The sequence below is a fragment of the Castor canadensis genome, chromosome 17 (assembly GCF_047511655.1).
Source record: "Castor canadensis chromosome 17, mCasCan1.hap1v2, whole genome shotgun sequence".
In the NCBI taxonomy this organism is placed as follows: Eukaryota; Metazoa; Chordata; class Mammalia; order Rodentia; family Castoridae; genus Castor; species Castor canadensis.
In genome coordinates this window covers 48248081-48267504 of record NC_133402.1, presented here as the reverse complement: position 1 = coordinate 48267504, position 19424 = coordinate 48248081, and the positions used below count along the sequence as shown (strand labels likewise).

The 19424-nt window shown below is 49.7% G+C and overlaps 2 protein-coding genes across 16 annotated transcripts in view; one reads left to right on the top strand and one right to left on the bottom strand.

Moving 5' to 3' along the window:
* The window catches only part of Map4 (microtubule associated protein 4), a 167873-nt gene extending 160826 nt beyond the window's left edge, over positions 1-7047 (top strand). The window contains 4 exon segments of the mRNA XM_074060345.1: positions 2322-2403; positions 4255-4367; positions 6490-6679; positions 6804-7047. Of these exon segments, the coding sequence (XP_073916446.1) occupies positions 2322-2403; positions 4255-4367; positions 6490-6679; positions 6804-6811 (393 nt within the window). The 3' untranslated portion in view covers positions 6812-7047.
* Positions 7048-9456: 2409 nt separating this feature from the next.
* The window catches only part of Dhx30 (DExH-box helicase 30), a 32624-nt gene continuing 22656 nt past the window's right edge, over positions 9457-19424 (bottom strand). For all 15 annotated transcript variants that reach the window (XM_074060354.1, XM_074060357.1, XM_074060346.1 and 12 more), the window contains 16 exons: positions 17703-18001; positions 17096-17216; positions 16270-16419; positions 13726-13878; positions 12609-13445; positions 12292-12367; positions 12102-12206; positions 11744-11919; positions 11280-11486; positions 11108-11189; positions 10843-11036; positions 10568-10727; positions 10303-10460; positions 10102-10205; positions 9886-10025; positions 9457-9780 (listed from right to left, as the gene is read on the bottom strand). In XM_074060354.1, coding sequence (XP_073916455.1) covers positions 9527-9780; positions 9886-10025; positions 10102-10205; positions 10303-10460; positions 10568-10727; positions 10843-11036; positions 11108-11189; positions 11280-11486; positions 11744-11919; positions 12102-12206; positions 12292-12367; positions 12609-13445; positions 13726-13878; positions 16270-16419; positions 17096-17216; positions 17703-18001 — 3216 coding nt within the window. In that variant the 3' untranslated portion in view covers positions 9457-9526. The remainder of the gene's footprint in view (positions 9781-9885; positions 10026-10101; positions 10206-10302; positions 10461-10567; positions 10728-10842; positions 11037-11107; positions 11190-11279; positions 11487-11743; positions 11920-12101; positions 12207-12291; positions 12368-12608; positions 13446-13725; positions 13879-16269; positions 16420-17095; positions 17217-17702; positions 18002-19424) is intronic.

Sequence of the window (19424 nt, the reverse complement as noted above, 5' to 3'; positions counted from 1 at the left end):
GAAATTGTTGCTATCTAGGCAAAATCACAGCCTTTTTGGAAAGGTGAGGAAAGTATAGAGTGTGTGTTTTCACAGTGGAGCAGTTTCTGTTTAGTTCATGATAGTGTCCCTTCAAGAGAGAATGTGAGGAAGTTACTGCACCATGTGTGGTTTTGAAGAAGGTGGCCTTGAAGGAGAGGGAAGAGAACATAATATCTACTCTGGGGGAACAGCATGAGCAGAGCTCTAGAAGCAAGGGTGACAATGTCTCAGGCATGCTGACCAATATGTGTAGTACAGGCCTCAGGCTGTGGGTAGAAGTACAGAAATATGGAAGATAGTACATCTGTCCTCTCAGACATAGTATAGACCATGTTTGTTAACTTGACACTGAAGAAAAGAAGATAAAGACAGGGACTGGGAAGGTAGTTTAACAGAACGTTAAAGCAAAATGGTGTGGCATCTATTAGCAGGGCCCATTAGGCCACTGCATGAAAGAGCTGATTGTGTTATAAAGCCAGGCTCTGGCACAGTGCCAAAGAGAGCTCAGCCATTCCTGAAACCCTAGAATTCGCATCCAGGAACCCAGAGGGTACTCAAAGTCTGAAGATAATTATTTTCTATACTGATTTAAAGTTGTGTCATCATCTTGATATTGAGATGTTACCAAGGCTTGTGGAGGACAGATGTTAATGGAAATGTATTGGCCACCTTAAAAGCAGGACCAAGTATAAAAGAGACCCAAGCCAGTCTCTAATCCAGGGCCTATCTATACTGTGATTCATTTGGGATAAATAATCTTGTTAGTTAGCTCATTCTGTTGATTGTTCACCAAATAGTATGTTCGCTAAGTGAGAGTCCCTCTTGAGGAGGCTGTAGGGAGGATGGAAGCAGATGAGGCATGGGCACTGCGGAAATAGCACTCCAGGCTGCTGGGAATAGGCCCTGGCCACACACACTTGCCCTGCAGTACTTTTCTATTGCCTGGTGAAAACGGGGTAATGTATTTGGAGAGTGAAGCGGGCATATCTGTCATACAGTGCATAGCAAGCATGTGAAAAAGGTTAACTAACCATGATAATAATGATAATAAAGGAGTCAGGCATAGTGGTACACACTGTAATCCCAGCACTCTGAGGACTGAGGCAGGAGGATCAGAGTTTGAGGCCAGCCTAGGCTGTATAACATGTTCCAGGTCAGCCTATGTAACAACATATGAAGACACCATCTCAAAACCTAATAATAATCCCCCACCACCACCACCACTACCAAAGCAGCCACATTTTTATCTTACAAAGTACCAAAGCTTTTTCTTGAATGAGAATATCCAGTCTGCTGGGAAGATACAGTATGACGGTCACATGTAGGCTCTCTGGTAGAGAGGTATTAGTAGTGGCATTTCTGGAAAGTGGATTGGCATCAACTCAAAAACAACATAAACAGAAAAACCTGAAAACCATCTGTCTTTATCCTGATGACTGAACTTTTGGGCATATTGCCTAAGTGAGGCACTCGTATAACCACTTTTATCTACAAAGATATTTAGTGCTGTCATGTTTATAGAGGCAAAGAGTAGGAAATTATCTAAATGTTGAACATTAGGAATGGTGTTAGATTTATATGAGATAGATTATTTTGTGGTCCTTTCTTTATATTTCCTATTTTTCATGGGAAACTGGTTGAAGTCAGCAGAAGTACAAAGTCATACATATTGCTGAACTGCCAGCCACAGGGCGAAAGGTATTGAGAAGAACTTGAAGAACTTGAAGGGAATATGCCAAAATATTTCCATGTGTCTCTGGGTAAGGAAGTAACAGGCAAGATTTTGAGGTGGAACAAAAGGGACACTTCAGTTGTAGCCTTGATATTGGCTTTTGGACCCAGCACAATGGGAAAACAGCTGTGTGGAAGAAAAGGCAGGAAGAAGAGGAATAGTGGTTTAGTTGCCTGGGAGGTGAGGTCAGTGGTAAACAGCAGGACCAGAATAGAACTAGGGCCCTTTGAAGCACTTTGGGAAGTATCCTGACCTTGAACAGACTGACATAGGGGCTTATACTGGGTAAGAAAAACTTGATCCAGAGAGTATACAAGTACTTTGGCCCTGACAGTGTACTCTCTTTCTGTGGCATAATTTATTTCCTTCCTTCCTTCCTTCCCTCCTTCCTTCCTTCCTCCCTCCCTCCCTCCCGTCCCTCTTTATTTCTTGACAGGGCCTTGCTTTGTAGCCCAGGCTGGCTTTGAAATTGAAATGGTCCTGCCCCAGCCTCCCGAGTGCTGAGCTTTTAGGCATGTGCCACCACAAACAGCTCTGAAGCATAATTTCTGCCTCCTCTTCTCCTTAGGTTCAGATTCAGAACAAAAAAGTGGACATCTCCAAGGTCTCCTCCAAGTGTGGGTCCAAAGCTAACATTAAGCACAAACCTGGTGAGTGGTACCTCCTTCACCCACTAGGACTCCCCAGTCAGATGGTCCTGCTGTGAACCAGCTGGGCAGCCCTCTGAGGGGCGGGGGGGGATGGAGGGTGGGGGGAGGTGGCCCAAACAATGTATACACATGTAAGTAAATGTAAAAATGACAAAAATAAAAGAAAAAATTTAAAAGTATATTGTATATTAAAGAACAGGGGAAATACCAAAAAACTCAGAGCCACCTTCCTCCAGGGCATGAGGTAGAAACAACCAGTTTTCAATCCCTGTAGAGAAGGTGATCCCACTTAGAAGAAGAACAATTTGTAAAAGCTTCCATTTGCATAACTGTTTCTTTGGTGATTCTCATATCCTGTCTCCATCAATCTGTGTGCCTTGTGCCTAGCACTGTTGACCTAGGCCTAGGGGAGAGGTACATACTAGGCTGGGGACCTGGGTCAGCCTGTCAGATGAATATTCCAGGAGCTAATGCTGAATAAATGATGAAACGTCATGGTTCATCTGCCCCTGTAAAATCCAGGAGCAAAAGATACTCCCCAGCAGGGAGCAGCAATAAGGAGCTCTGACAGAGGAGGGGAAGGGGGTTCAGCAAGGTTGCCTGGCCCAAGGACGTGGATCCTGCAACTGCTGCAATGCCTTTTCCTTCTGTCAGCTTGGTTGACAGATGCCTCTGAGCAGAGCTTGGGTATTAGCCTTGGCTGTCACCTAACAGCCTCATGAATCCTGGTTCCTGGTCCATAGTGGACTTTGGGGGTAAGGAAGTCTTATTGTAGCAGTAGGCACACTGAGTAGCAGAGCTGACATCTCACAAGGTCAGCCACCCAGGCCAGTTACGATGAAGTCCCTACCTTCTCAGCAGAGTGAATCCATTTTAGTGTGTTCTGTTTTAGAAGATCAAAACAGTTTGGTCTACAATTAACCTTCATTATTTTTTTTATCTGAAAAAAATCATTTCTTGTGAGCTACTTCCTTTCCTAATGACACTTAAGTGATTTGAGGTCTAGTTTTTGCCAGGGCTAGCACTTCAATGGAGAGAACACCTGGAGAGTCTGGCAGGAAGCTGGATGTCAAGGTTTGCCTTGTGGGCTGAGCAGAGATGGAAGAGGGAGAGAAGGGCTCAAAGGGATGAAGCTCCTGAGTGTATCCCTCCCTGATCTTGTGTCTCAGTCTGGTCAGTGAACTCTGAGCCTTGTTTTGTGTACATATCATCTTCACTCCCACACAAGCCCCAGGGCTCTAGTTCCTGGGGCTAGGCTTGGTCCCTAACTACCCTTTCTCATCTTCCACTCCCAAGGCACTCTCCTTTTCACTGTTTCTTCTTTTTACTACAGAGCTTAGACAGGCGATATTCGTATCCTGTTCCTGTAGATTAAAGCAAATCACTTCTCTTTCCCAGCATCAGTTTTAGCAACTGTGAAAAGATCTTGACCCTAACAGAGCACTTATGAGAACTCAGAGGGACCGTGCCCACCCAACCCAGTTAGCTCAAGGGAGTAACCACCCCACCAAGAGAATCAGAAGCAGCTGGCACTTTAAAAGTTTCGCCCGCAAAGCGATAGGCTATAGCCTAAAATGATAGTGAGGACAGCCTTCCCTTCCCATGAAGGTGTTCCCATCGTCAGTGTCTTGGCCTCACTTTGATAAACATAGCCTTATTGTGACAAGTTTGTTCACTATGCCATCTCATTTGTCTTCAGATCTATACTGTAGCAGATCTCATTTTCCTTGTTTCTAGATGAAACACATAGCCAGTCCTTAAACAAGCTCAGGTTCCTGTTCCTGGCTCCTGACTTTGCCTGGAAGAGAATTTCTCTGGCACCCTCACTGACCAATTCCTTTTTGGTTCCAGGCGGAGGAGATGTCAAGATCGAAAGTCAAAAGTTGAACTTCAAGGAGAAGGCCCAGGCCAAGGTGGGATCCCTTGATAACGTGGGCCACCTCCCTGCAGGAGGAGCTGTGAAGGTACTGAGTGGGTAACCAAGGAGACACAGGTGGGGTGGTTTGGGGACTATGCAGCTGGGGTCAGGGACCTGGCAGGTAGGCACCTGTCACCGCCCCTCAGTCTCTTCAGGAGTCACATCTTCACCCACACCATTGCTGTTTTCCCATCATCCACCATCAGTCCTGAGTGAGGCAGGAGAGATGAAGAGCCCAAGCCTAGTCACCTGGCAGCTGGTGGCAGAACCTTGCTTCTGAGAGCGGTGACCTGCCTTATTGAGCCCATCCTAGGCATTTTCCAAGGGTCTCTGGCCTGGGCCACAGATCACAAAGCAAGCAAGAGTTCTGCACAACACCCAGTTCCCAACTGTCTTACTGAGACAGCTTACCAGATTTTTGTGTGTGTGTGTGTGTGGTATTTGGGTTGCAACCCAGGGCCACATGCATGCATGCATACTAGGCAAGCACTCTTACCACTGAGCTACACTCTAGCCAGTATACCACATTTTCATCTATCAGCAGCAGTAGATCTGCTGTGGCCTCAGGACTCTGCCTTTGGAGGGCCTGCTTGTGACTCACCATGCCCTGGGCTGTGGAGAGAGCCTGAGTGGCAGAGCTCCACACTGGCTGGGCCTCCACCCTTCCATCTTCTCTCCTCCCTCCCTCCTTCCACAGTAATGTGAGACCTTTTGTGTGCCAAGATACTGTTTGTCCTTCGTTCCATGTCATGGTTGGGTGGGGAGACCTGTGGGGGCAGCATCTTATAGTCTTACAGGACACGGCTGCTGCTTAGGACAAGGTGAGCAAGGGGACTGCCCCCAGAACAGGTGCTCTGGCCCTTCCCTGTGCATCTGCTCACCCAGTGCTGGACAGTTTCCAGCCTATCCTTTTGTCCCATCCTCTGATTCCAGCCCTGGTCAACTTGAGAAGACATTTTGGGGATCTTTGCTATCATAGTTTCTCAATTAATGCTCCCCACACCTTGTGAGGGTGCCATTCTTTAACCTGGCTCAATGGGACATTACAGGTTTGGTCTCTTGTTCAGTTGTCACGTGATACGTGCAGACCAGGTTTTCACACCTAGGCTTTTTTGATCCCAAGTCTCTTGTAGTCTTGTATTTTTTTTCTTCATTTTCATTACCTCCCTTTATTTATTTTATTTTATTTATTTACTTTTGCAGTACTGGGGTTTAAACTCAGGGCCTACTTGAGCCATTCCACCAGCTTTCTTTTGTGATGGCTTTTTTTGACATAGGGTCTTTCGAACTATTTGCCCAGGGCTGACTTCAAACCACAGTCCTCCTGATCTCTGCCTTTTGAATAGCTAGGATTAGCCACTGGCACCTGGCTTCTCTTTATTTCTTATTTTTTGTAATACACCAGTCTTGCACTATCCTGCCCAGCAATGGATAAAAAAAAACATTGAGAAGTCTCCATTGTTACTTATTGGGCATTCTGGGACCTGGGAGTTCTAACTCACAGAAGACCTTCTGCTGTTATACCCTCTTTTCTCCTTGACCCACGCTTCATGTTCACTGTCCTCCAAATATCCTCCTCTTGTAAAGCCCTCCAGGCCCTAAAGTCTTCCTGGATATCTTTTTGCCTCCTCTGTGTCCCTGGGCCTCAGAATGGCACCCAGTACAGAAGAAGCTGTAGTTTCAGGAGGACATTACCACATGAATGAGCAAGCATAGTACTCCATGAGTTTCCAAGGAACCCTCTTTGAGCATGTGCTGTATAGCATATGCTCTCAGAGGTAACAAGTAGCAATCCCCACTTCCCAGCAAACATCTTTAGCTTGCTCTTAAGGCTTATTGCTGTTTGTCACTATTTATTTATCATAGCCACTTTTTATTTGGTGAGGGCCGGCACTTCTTACCTCAGAAAAGTTTTCCAAAAATTTCCATGGCGGGGGGGGGGGGCTCTCAGATATGTCACTCATCCAGCTGCTCCAGATCTTTGAGCATCTGTGTCCCAGGTGGGGTTGGGGTAAGGCATCCAGTTTAGATTCTCCAGGTGAGGGTTCATTGAGCCAGTGGATGCTGGGGCCATGGGTGGGGGGCTACATGTGAAACCCACCACCGTCACCCCATCCCACTCCCTCCCCAACTGATCCTGCACTGTCTCCCCCACTGTTTCATTGTAGACTGAGGGCGGTGGCAGCGAGGCCCCTCCGTGTCCAGGCTCCCCCGCTGGGGAGGAGCCGGCCATCTCTGAGGCAGCGCCTGAAGCTGGCGCCCCTACTTCAGCCAGTGGTCTCAGTGGCCACACCACCCTGTCAGGGGGTGGTGACCAAAGGGAGGCTCAGACCTTGGACAGCCAGATCCAGGAGACAAGTAAGTGGCTGGGCTTGGCCTGAGGACCAGCCAGGGGCCCTGCCACTGGCTGAAAATTGAAACTCCTTTGTTTTTTGACTAGAGTGTGGCCTAAATTTTAACAAAGTAACCTTTTATTTTCCAGGCATCTAATGATGACATTCTGGTCTCGTCTTCCGTCTCCCCTGTGTTCCCTCTCGTCTTCTCCATTACCCTTTCCCTTCCCTCCTCCCGTGTCACTGCAGATTGAGAGCTACAGGCTGACGTTCCGGGCAAATGCCAGGGCCCGCACCGACCATGGGGCTGACATTGTTTCCAGGCCTCCCCACTTCCCTGGCAGCCTAAGCTCGGGCTCCCGGGCCCTTGTCTCCCTTTCCCGGGCTGTCCACTAGACCTGTGAGCACTTGGGTGCTGGGAATCCCCCTAGGCTCCCTTCCCTCCTGTCCTGCGCTGTTCAGGGCAGCGGCAGTCCCCCCATGCCTCCTTCCACACCCTCCCAGAGCCCAGCTTCCGGCTTTGCTACTGTCCCATCGCTGCACCACTGCTCCCTGGAGAAGGTTAGGAGGAGAATGGAGTGGGTTAGAATCTTGTGGTCTCCTGGAAGGGAGATCTGAATTCCAACCTCCTCTTTGTTTGGTTCTTTTTGGGCCAAACCCAAAAGAAACTGACATATCCTCTCCTCTTCCCTTGATCAACCTGGTAGAAGAGTAGAAGTGGATTCCATGTGATGACTGGGCACTGACTGCATCCCCTAAAGCCTGCTAAGCTACTGCCGCTAATTCACCCAACAATGGCACTCACCATGCAAGTGGTGCCAGGCCCTCTTGCTGCCTCACCCCAAGTTAGTTAGGGGTCAGTGCTGCCAGTCCTGCTGCTTACCTATCTAGCTGCCATCACATTTTTCTTATTTTATTACCCATTTTTCCCCCTAATAACCTATGAATTGGTGGAGTAGTTGGCAGGTTAAAGCCATGTCTAAAAGAGAGTCCTCAGTAGGTGTTAAAAGGAAACAGGGAGGGGAGATTGTAAGGTGTTGGTGCTGCCCCTGCCTTGGGCAGCTTGAGGTCCTGGAGATGCTGTGAGTGGGGAAGCAAGGTATGGGGCTGCAGCTTTGTAAGCAGACATTATAAGGCTGGTCAGTGTGGACTGGTTATGTTGGCATTTTGTGTGTGTGCTGCTTTCTTTTCTAACCAAGAGGCTGGTTTTGGAGTCTGTCTCATTCCCTGGGATCCGGTGGTCAGCCATGCAATACAAAGCCAGGGCTGGAGAAACAGGAAAGGGCCATGGAGGTCAAAACTCTTCAGACCTCCACCTACAGGCCTAGGCACTCAAGCCCTCATACCCAGTGGAGGCTGAGAGGTCCAGAACTTGTGTGGATCGTGGGGAATCAGGTCTGGAAATTTAAAAAGGCCTGAGAGGCCTTCCCTTCTAGTCTGACTGGAGAGGAGTGGGAGATGCCAGCCTGTGAAGGGGTGGCCATCCCAGATAGTTCTGCTCATGGGATGGCTGCAGTGATGAGAAATCCCGGGAATTTTATTGACACAAAGATTCTTATTGCACTTGTATTTTTTGTATTAAAGTTGCATGGTTTCTAATAAAGGATTAAAACGTAAGTTTGTAGTGAAATGGCCTGGAGTTCCCAGGGGCTCCTCTGGAGGGGCATTTTCTGCTGAGCAGACTTGCCTCTTGGAGGCTGGCCCAGACTTGCCCTCCACCTCTGCTGTTGGCATCCCTTGGACCTGGAGAAGGTAGAAGGCTTCACTTTGTTCAGATCTGATCTCCACATGGAGGGCATCCGTAGGTCTGAAGGTCTTTCCCATTTCTGAAGCAGCAGTTTGTTTGGGGAGGTTTGATATTACACCCACAAACATGTACTAGGAAATTGTAGGGACCTCATGGAGAAAGCTCTCCCTGAACCAGGGTGCAGCTTTCTTCCCAGAATGGCTGCCAGATAATCTAACTACAGTACCAGGGCCTTAGACACCAGGTTTTGTCAGCAAGAGGAAGAGACAAGATGAAATTGGGCATAGTACCTATTACCCTCCTGGGGCTGCAAGTATGCTGATTGACATCAGGCCCTTTAGCTCCTTTGGCCAAGGGTTGGCGAGTTCTCTAGGTGGGCCATGTGGTTAGTGTTTTCAAGAATTGTTTGGTTCCAGCACCCTTCAAGGGTTCCACAAGCCAGAGAACCTGAGGTTGGCCTGACAGATGGGGACCACAGGCCCCTGTGTGATGTGTACTACTTTGCAGCCATTTGGGAGTGGGACAGTACTGTACTTTCCAATTTGCTCATGTCCTGGCCATTACCCATGTCTGTGATTCTGTTGTACTGATTTCAAGAGTAAATAAAGCTACCTGATGTCCCACCACGCAGGTCCTGCATTGCTTCTGTTATCTGTCCCCATATCCAGCTCATCCCTTTGCATTCAGGGACCTGGTTATTACCACTGGGCACTCAGTGCCCTGTACACTCACTGAGCTCAGAGTTTGTGGATGCAAGCCCTTGGTCAATATTTGCTGTTCAAGGATAGTGACCTTGTGTGGGCACCAACAGGAGCTGTTTGGCAATACTAGAGCTTGTTGGCAGCACTGGTGGCTCACTATTGGGAGAGGAAAGGTGATTTCAACTTGTGTCCCCTAAGACTTGTGCCACAGCCAGAGCTTACTCCACCCCCAGCAGTAATAAGCATCTCAGTCTCCCTTCTATACCTTCAACTCTTCCCCTTGATTTAGGGATTATATATGGTCCAGAGTGCTGAGGCTCTGAAAGAGGAGCCCCTAATGGATAGCAATGCTCACAAGGGATAAATAGAACTTTATTTTAAATAAACATTTGCACTCTGTACACAGCCCCAGCGGAAGAGGGGCTCAGTCATCAGCTGTCTTGCGCACATCAAAGCTGCCACAGGGTCCTCGCAGCAGCTCCGCCAGCAGCGCAAGCAGCTGCCCGTGCTCCTGCTGCACACTGAGGGGGAGTGCAGCCAGCTCACTGCGGAGGCTCCGCTCCACCATGCGGCCCAGGGCCCGCCGCAGCTCCCTCAGCAGCCGTACAGTTCGTGAGTCACCCTCCAGCCGCAGCAGGTCACTATCACTCAGTGAAATGGTGGCACGACGCCCATCGTCTGGAGGAAGGGAAAAAGACAGTGGGGAATAGATGGGAAGCCAGGCCCCCAAGGACATGAAACAGCTTTCACAACACTGGGTGCAAAAGGTCTGCAGGTACCCACCACGGATGTGGACGTCCCCATCAGTCAGGAGCAGCACAGCTAGTGGGTGCACCTGGGAGGAGTCCCGTACGAAGACGCTACCATTGGACTTGACAGCCATAAAATACGTTAGCCATCGGCTCCGTAACCGTGTGGCCTCCCTAGGGAACACAGAACTAGGTTGAAGCCACTCCCTGGGCCTTCACTGCCGCCCTGTGCAGTCCTACTTGCCCCCACCTGTTAATAGTTGACTTGTGCAGTAGGATGTTGCCAGATTTGGTCCTATATGTGACACTGTTGGGTTTGAACTTCCCTTGCCGGGTCACCTTGCCCTGCCTCACCTGCAGGGATGAGAAAAGGTTGGGTAGGGTTGAGCAAGAAGCTGGAAGATGGAGAAGGAAGCTGAGAGCTTGCAGCCCCCACTCTTGGAGAAAGCACCTGGATGAGGTTGGGGTAGAGGCCAGCCATTAGCACACCCTTCACCAGCTCCTCTTCCTCGCTGTACTCGTTGCACTGAGCAGAGGGTAGTGTGCAGTCCGAGGGCTTCCCCACCAGGAAAGCCTCATAAATGTTCTCTGAGAACTGTTTGATGAGCCCTGAAGAGGCAAAGTGCAGTGAACAGAAGCCCCAGCCACAAAGCTGGGGGATCAGAGGAGCCTTGGGTAGGAAAGACAGAAGGGGTCAAGAAACCAGGTGGGCTAACCATGGATGAAGCGCAGGCTGGGTGCATAGAGCAGGTTTTCCTCCAGGTAGTTCTCCCGGGAGGTTCTGTCCTGCCAACGCAGCACCTCCTCCCAGCCGGCCACAGCCCGCACAAAGGCCAGGTGGTCACTGCCACTGTCATGGCTCAACAGTGCCTTCACCTGGGAGAGAGAATGCACTAGGGTCACAGGAGGGGCTCAAAGTCCCCTCAGGAAAGTACATGGTGAAGGGCTGGACAAGACAGCCAGAAGGCTATAAAAAGGAACTGGGTCTGACCTTGTCCACCTCTGCCCTGTTCTGCAGGCTACTGCTGAAGGGGTCCCGGGTGAGACAGGAAACAACCACCAGCAGCGGGTGTAGGCAACGGAAGATGGCAGCCAGCACTATGGCCTTGGCTAGCCGGGGATCAGTGGAGATGTGGGCCAGGCGCTGCCCTAGGGTAGTCAGGTACTCCCGCTGGTCCAGCACACCTGCAACAGCTCAGCTGTCAGTCCCACCCATGAGCCATTCCATGGCCCAACCCCACAAGGCCTCCACTCACCAATCTCTTGGAGCAAGATCACGGCCTCATCTACTGCCTTGATGTTTGGACTGTCCACGGCCTTGGAGAGGAACTCCACTGCCTACAGCAAGAAGCCAGAGCCCCCCATGAGCCCATGTCCCACCTGCCTCTTCCAGAGGACAGCCCTTGCCCAGCCCTGCCTGTGCCGCACCGTCTTTTCAGGCATGTGGATTTTGGCTTGCAGCACCAGGTTCTCAAGAGGCGTGCGCAGGATCTCTGGCACTTGGAAAGGAACCATTTTCTCCAGCCGGCTCCGTGGGAACAAGTGGTAGGCAAAACCTGACTGGCAGCGGCCTGCCCGGCCCCGGCGCTGGATCACATTTGCTCTTGATACCCACACCGTCTCCAGGCAGGACACCTGGGGGAGGGGGCAGGTGAATAGCCACACAAGACAGCTGAAAGGGTCCAGTGAGGCAAGAAACAACCATCAGCAGTGGGCCTTAAGAGTTTCCCCACTTCTCAACCCCTCAATGCCACCCACAACAGGGACACAGATCCCACAAGCCTGGCCTTCTCAGCACAAATAGTAGGTCCCAGGCAGACTGGGAGTAGGGACCAACTCAGAACTGTAGACCTTTCCCCAGAGGCTCACTGGGCCCAAGAGAGAGGTGCCACCTTGGTCTTCAGGTCGTAGCGTTCCTCCTTGTGTAGCCCACTATCCACAACATGCACAATGTCATTGACTGTGATGGAGGTCTCAGCGATATTGGTGGCCAAGACAATCTTGCGCACTCCAGCCGGGGGCTGCTGGAATATGGCCTTCTGGTCCATCATGGGGATGTTGGAGTGCACTGGTGGGCAGCAATATGCAGAATGGTTATGGGCACTGATCTTACCAGAACACCTCTTGGGCTGAGAGCAGGTGCAGCTTGCTCAGAATCCTGCACCACTTGATTCCCATTTAGGTCAATCCCCACAAGAAAGGGCAATACTTGTTTCTGGGGCCCATCCCTCTACATACCCAGGCTCTCACCTGGTAGGATGAGGTACTTGCTCTCATGCATGCCCAGAGCCTCCTGGAGGCGTTGCTGCACTCCTTTGATCTCCTGCCAACCAGGCAGGAAGCACAGGATCCCACCTGTAAAGGAGCCCTGCATCGGTAAGCCAGATGCTCCAGCATGTGGGCACTGGACTACGAAAGGCTGGGCAGGGGAAGCACCCACCTGGTTCCCCACGGGCATCAATGTGCAGAACCAGATCAGTCACGAGGTCCAAATCAAGTGCGCATTCATCCTCAGACTAGGGTGGGGGAAGAGAGCCCCAGGGTGAGGGGTTGTGCACAGGACATGGTCACAGTGACACAAGTGATGCAGAGCCACTTGACATGTCAACTCCAACCCTAACATACTTTATACCCAGTTTTTATCAAGGAAACAGGCTTGGGAGGGCTTGTTTGGCTGCCAAACCACAGGGACGGGGAGGAGGCAATCCAGAAGAAAGGCCAGGAGCCCTGGGTGGGACGGAGTGGGATGTCTCTCACCTCATGGTGCCGGTGCCGGTGTGGGTACTGGTGTTTGCCCAGTTTGGCCAGGATGTCCTCCAGGTAGTGCTCTTTGACAGGATACATGAAACCAGGCACCTTGATGACAGGGCAGCCACCAAAGTAGCGGGAGAAGCGCTCATTATCACCTGTAGCACTCATGAGCACCAGACGCAGGGATGGGTTGAGTCGCTGCAGGCCCTTGAGCAGAATCAGCAGGAAGTCTGTGTTCACATCCCGCTCATGGACCTCGTCCACAATGACATGGCTGACACCCTCCAGGCTGGGGTTGCTCTGCAGCTTCCGCAGCAGGATGCCCACAGTGCAGAAGAGCAACGCTCCACCTCGGGCTGGGGGCTTGCTTTCCAAGCGCACCTGGAAGCCCACGTTCCGGCGCAAGGAAGGTCCCAGTTCATGGCTGACCCGCTGTGCCACAGACACAGCTGAGATGCGGCGAGGTTGGGTGATAATCACATTGCAGCGGGCACCCCGGCCCTCAGTCACATAGCGCTCCAGCAGCAGCTGGGGGATACGCGTGGTCTTCCCACAACCTGTGTCCCCAGAGATGACCACCACTGGATGCTGCTCAATAGCATTGAGGATAGTGTCCCGATGTGGGTCCACAGGTAGCTGCGGGGCCTCCTGCCAGATTGGCCCTCGCCGCCGCCACAGCTCTAGCAGGTTCTGGCTTAGGCGCACCTCCTCTGTTTCACACAGGGGCATATAGGGCTTGCCTGTGATAGGGTCACTCAGGGGCCCTGAGTCTTTGCCCAAGGGCAAGATGTCATCACTCTGCAACCGGAGTTCTGGAGAGATCCATGAACTGTCCACGGGGTACTATGAGATGAGGAGGCAAGCAAAATGGTGAAAGAAAAATACCATCTTTCTCCTTCATGCATGCAGTCAGCCCTCACTTGGGTCATATGTTAGGGCCCAACCCACAGAAGAGAGGACTGGGGCCATGACTGCCCTGAGACCCTCATGGTCTGCTTGAGGCAGGGGAAATGTTCTCAGGCTCCATCCTTAGTGGGAAAAAACAGGGAGTTATTACAGGTGGAGGCCTTCAGACTAGAGAAGATGGAGGCAGACAGATGGGGGAACTTGTGGGCCCTCTTACATGGTTCAGGAAGGTCTCTATCTTGCGGAGGATGGGCTCAGGCACCTGGATGGTACACGGCCGCCGCTGGGTCTCACCCAACTCACGCAAAGAAGCCAGGTTATACATGGCATGGGTAAGTGGCTCGTTGTTTCTGTCCACCAGGCCCAGGCTCTGTAGAGGGGACATGTATGGCATGGTCTATGTTCCTTGACCCAGACAGGCTCAGGAGCTCTAAGAGAGAGGATGTGCAAAGCAACCTCTTCTTTTTTCCTAAGAGATTTTGACATGAGAAAAATGTCAGTCTCTCCAAAATAGTAATTTAAAAAGTTAGCTAGTTAAAATTAATTCAAGAAGAACTAAGCCAACTGAGTGCAGGTGGCTCATGTCTGTAATCCTAGCTACTTGGGAGGCTGAGATCAAGACTCAAGGCCAGCCAAAGCAAATAGTTCATGAGACCCCCATCTCCAAACTAACCAGAGGAGCAAAATGGGATGGCGGTGTGGCTTAAGCGGTAAAGTGCCTGCTTTGCAAAATGTGAAGTCCTGAGCTCAAAACACAGTCTCATTAAAAAAAAAAAAAGCTAAACTGCCAGTGCCAGTGGCTCATGCCTATCCTAGCTACTCAGGAGGACTGAGGTTTGAGGCCAGCCCAGGCTAAAGGAAGATCCTATCTCAAAAAATACCCAACATAATAGGGCTCACCAGTGGCTCAAGTGGTAGAGCACTTGCCTAGCAAGTGTGAGGCCCTGAGTTCAAACCCTAGTACCGCCAAGAAAAAGAAGTGCTAAACCTACTGGGAACTTAGCTTAGTGGTAGAAAGTTTGCTTAGTATGTGCAAGGCCCTGGGTGCAATCTCCACTAACACGCACAGGCTAAACCTGACAGGTCATACTAGAATATGCCCAGCCCAGGCACGGTGCCCCTGAGGAGAAACCTCTTCCTATGCAATCTCATTCATTCAATTCATTGTACTGGGGTTTGAACTCAAGGCTTCATGTTGCTAGGCAGGCACTCTACCACTTGAGCCACTCTGCCAGCTCCCTGTGCAAGCTCATTTCCACAAGTTCTCAACACATACCTTGAGACCAGACAGGTCAGGCCCTTGATAACTCCACCACCCACAAGTCTACAGACTCTCCCCTGTGCTGCCTCACCAAAGCCTTCCCACCAAGTCCTTAGTTCCCACTGCCACCCCACCTCCTAGCCTTTACACGGCCTGTCCTGTGACCTCATCATACACAAGAAGTACACAGAACGTCATGTCAATGTAACTTGACAAACGATTTAAAGGAAAACACTGTATCTCGTTTCCTTAAACATTCCTACAGCCACCTCAAGAGATAAATCAACAATCTCACTCCTGAGGTACATGTAAAAGCAGACCTTTTCCTTAGCCTTGTTCCTATCATCTGTAATGCCTGCATTCCCCACTGGGCAAGCACTCCCCACTACACACCATCCCCTGCCTCCCACCTTACTGACACCATGAACTCTTAAGGACTTCATGAACAAGGATGAAGTCACTGGACCACGAGAGGTGCCAGCACCTTGTCTTGCTACAGGAAAGGACTTCCAATCTCTCAGGTCTGCATGGGTTTTACCCGGCAGCTTCTTATGGTGGTCATCCAGCTTCTCTCAACACTAGAAGACTGGAAGACTGCTCCTTTTCAAACAGCTTCTCCCACACAAGCAAGTTCTGCAGAGAGCGCTAATTCTGCTTTCTGAAGCCAGAGGCAGCAAGCACATCCATACACTCTTACATATCACCACCTACCTGCATCCCTATTACAGGTTCTCAGTGTCTCTCACCATCAGTTGGCTCTAAAATCAAATTCCTAGAGCCAAACTTAACCAAAGGTGGTATACCTGACCTCTCAAGAGTAAAGCAGAGGGCTGGGGATGTGGCTCAAGTGGTAAAGCACCTGCCTAGCAAGTGAGGGACCAAGTTCAAACCCCAGTACCTGAAGGAAAAAAAAAAAAGGAAAACAGAGTTTATCTCCTCTCATATTCTGCAAACTAAACCTCCACTGTCATGACTTCAGATGACTGATTCCTCGGTCAGGTGCAATGTTAAAATTTCACAACTGTGGCATCAGCTAACTCCAGAGCTGCTTCAATGGAACTGCCAGCTATAGACCACATTGTCATCACTTTGATGTCATTTTCTTCCTCAATCTTCATCCCAGACACACATCAGATTACTGGTTTGGCCATAAAGCCAGTTTAGCAGGATCTCACTAGACACAACTCTGCCTCTCAGGCACCACTCCTCCCAACTTTGTGCCCATCAGAATGGTGAGATCTCTTTCAAGCTTCACCTGGTTCTGGCCAAGTGCTGAAAAGGCTGAGCTTATAGACAAAGTACCTCCTCAGGGAGCTCTGGGAAAGTCATGGAAACAGCACCACAGATAAAAACAAGGCTGGGCCATGGGATCCTTTTGTGCCAGACCAAAGGCCTGGTGTGGTGAATTTTATTTCCTAGAAAAGTAGACCGATTTGCAACGAGCAGAGAGAAGCTCCAAGACAACCTCATGCATCATACCAGGGACATTCCTGAACTCACCTTCAGTTTCTTGCAGGCCAAGGCTGCCGCCTTATTCTCAGCCTCTGCTTTGCGGCGCCCTTTTGCAACAAAGGTCATGGGACAGGGCCAGAGCAGAGTAAGTGTAGACAACTTGGTCTTGGTGCCTACAGTATGGAACTGCATGAGGTTCTGCACAGAAAGTAAGCAAGAAGGTTACAAAAAGATGGAGTGAAAGGAGATTTCAGAGATGGAATTAGCGAGATCTTTGCAGGTGCCAAACACCAGACACACCAGAAGGGGCACTGTACAGCAGGTCTAATGCGTTTGAGGTACCCTACTCCTGGGCTTGCTTCTCCTGCTACACTCAACTTCTATAGCAGAAGCCGGTGTTTGGGCAATGCCACTGCCTCTAGCACCTTCAGGAAATCTGGGAGCTAAATCTGTCAGCATAAGCCAAAAACCAGGCACATCTTGGGGAGCAAAAAGGCTTACACCTGGAGAAGTCCTGCTTCCCCAACACTGCTTGACATGGTAACAATGATGAAATTCATACTTCAGCAAGAGAGCCACCCATACTCCCTACCCCTCCACTCTCAACCTGTGAACAGATTTGGGTTTTATACTCCACATTCCCCCGCCTGCATTCAATGCTCCTGTACTGTGCTTTCCTTTCTGTCTCTGCTGCTTCACCCTCTCCACCCCTCAAGGATCCTATGTCCCTCCAGCTAGTCTAGGAGTGAGCCAAGGGAACAGGTACCTGCAGCCCTCCCACACCCCTGTGGCTTCCCTCCTGCCTAGTCTTGGGAGGAGGCAGCCATGTACAAGTGAGCTGCTGAAGCTCACACTTCCAGGAGACCCAACTTACCTTAGCCGTGGAGGAGGACGTTGCAATCTGAATCACCTTGGCCAAAAGGTTCTTGGGAAGTGGGAACTGGGTCAGAGCCCTAACAGCACTGTCATCATCTGTCATTTCAAAGGAACCTCCCCTGGGAAGACCAAAAGTTTGAGTGAAAAAGTTTGCTCTCTTCCTGGGCCAAGAGCCTTGAGGCTCTGAGATTCCAGGGCAGGGACAGAGTTGGTGTGGCAGGTAGCCAGGAGGCATGAAAAGATGGGAAGCTGGGCTCTGTTGCTACACCTGTGCTCTCTCACAGTCACAACACAGAGCCCACACTCCCTCAGCTTTCCCTGAAAGAGAAGAGTAGAAGGCAGGAGCAGGCAGAGTGTTTGCTGAGCCCCTGCAGGACCAGGTGTGAACTACAGCAAGTTCATGCTGCTACTGCAGAAGCCCAGCCACAGCACAAGACCATAGCTGCCATAGTCCCTCACAAACAGGCAGACACACCAGTGAGTGACACAAAATGTCAGATGAAATATGAGGCAGAGCCTTCCCACCTTAGAAGGCTCAAGGGAAGATCCACCCATCCCATCAAGGTGCACCCAGCTTCCCCTGTATCCCTCTGCCACAGCTATACCTTGAGTCCCTGAGTGGGGTATGAGAGTCCTGCTGGGTCATGGACAGGAACTCAGTAACATCAATGGTCCCCTCTTCTAGCTCTTCCTCCTCATCCTCTTCTTCCTCTCGGCCCAAGGAGCGGGGAAGGCCAGGTCCTCCTGACCGAATGCTCTCAGGATTCAGCTGCCGCCAGGAATTGGGGGGCATGGTTGGTTCTGGGCGCCACCAGCTGTCAGCTGGAGAGCCAAAGCGATCAGCTAGCACTCGGTATTTGGCTGCGTCAAACAGCTCATTCCGGGGACCCAGTAGACCCCAGCCCTAAGGGGAAAATGACATTATGAAGATCATACCACATTCTGCTGTGAAGCCACACTTTTCCACTGTCTATATACCTTCGCCCCTCATCCAAAAATGGGAATAAATAAACACTTAAAAATATCCAGCTTTAAAAGAAAAAAAGCCTAGCTTTGGCCTGGCACCAACAACTTAGGAGGCTAAGATGTGGAGGATCATGGTTCAAAGCCAGCCCAGCCAAACAGTTTCTAAAACCTATCTCCAAAAATAATTTGAGTAACTAGGACTTGAACTATGACTCAAGCAGTAGAGAGCCTGCTTTGCAAGCATGAAGCCTTGAGTTCAAAATCCAGCCCCTCCCCAAAAAGAGCCTAACTTTGGCTGGACATGGTGATACACACCTGTAAATCCTCTGCTACTTGGAAAGCAGAGACAGGAGAATCATGGTTCCAGTCCAGCCTCACAAAAGTTAGCTCAAGATCCTACCTGGCTTTTTTGTTGTTTGTTTTCCCCCCAGTACTGGGGTTTGAAGTCAGGGCTTTGTGCTTGCTAGGCAGGTGCTCTACAGCTTGAGCCATGCCTCCAACCCTCGAGACCCTATCAATAAAAACAAACTTAAAGCAAAAGGACTGAAGAGATGGCTGAAGTGATCAATGCTTGCCTAGCAAGCTCAAGGCCCTTCGTTCAATCCCCAGTAGTGCAAAAGAAAAAAAAAAGCCTCACTTTGACAGATGAAAATGACAAGATAAATCCTAGTACCTCTCAAACAAAAATAATAAAACAAAAGGCAATAGGGCAACAGAAGATGCAGTCATATCTAGGAAGGTTCAGTAAGTACAGCAATTAGGAATTAAGTTGCCCACAAATCAAACTGATACAATTTGTAACAGAAGCACAGGATGCTATGTTGGAAATACATTCTACAGAAATAACTTGATAGGCTGGCAGAGTAGTTCAAATGGTAGAATTCTTGCCTTGCTAGTGCAAGGCCTTAAGTTCAACCCTCGGTACCACCAAAAAAAAAAAAACAAAAACACCAAAAAAACTTGGAATGTTTGAAGTCATTTATACAAAAATATTCAGTAAAATTAAAGGATATAAAATCAACAAATGAAAATAAGTTGCATTTCTCTTTATACAAGTAACAGTCTATCCAATAAACAAATCAAGAAAATAATACCATTTATGATAGCACTGGAAAGAAATACTTAGGAAGAAGTCTAACTCGAGGTGAAATCCATGCATATTGAATGCTATAAAACACTGATGAAAGAAATGGAAGATAAATACAGGATTAATGCAATTCCTAGCAAAATTCCAGTGGTATTTTTAAAAAAAGAAAAACAGAAAAAACAATTCTAAAATTCACATGGAGTCACATAAGCCTGAAACAGTCAAAATAATCATAGGAAAGAAAAATGAAGCTGGGTGCTGGTGGCTCACACCT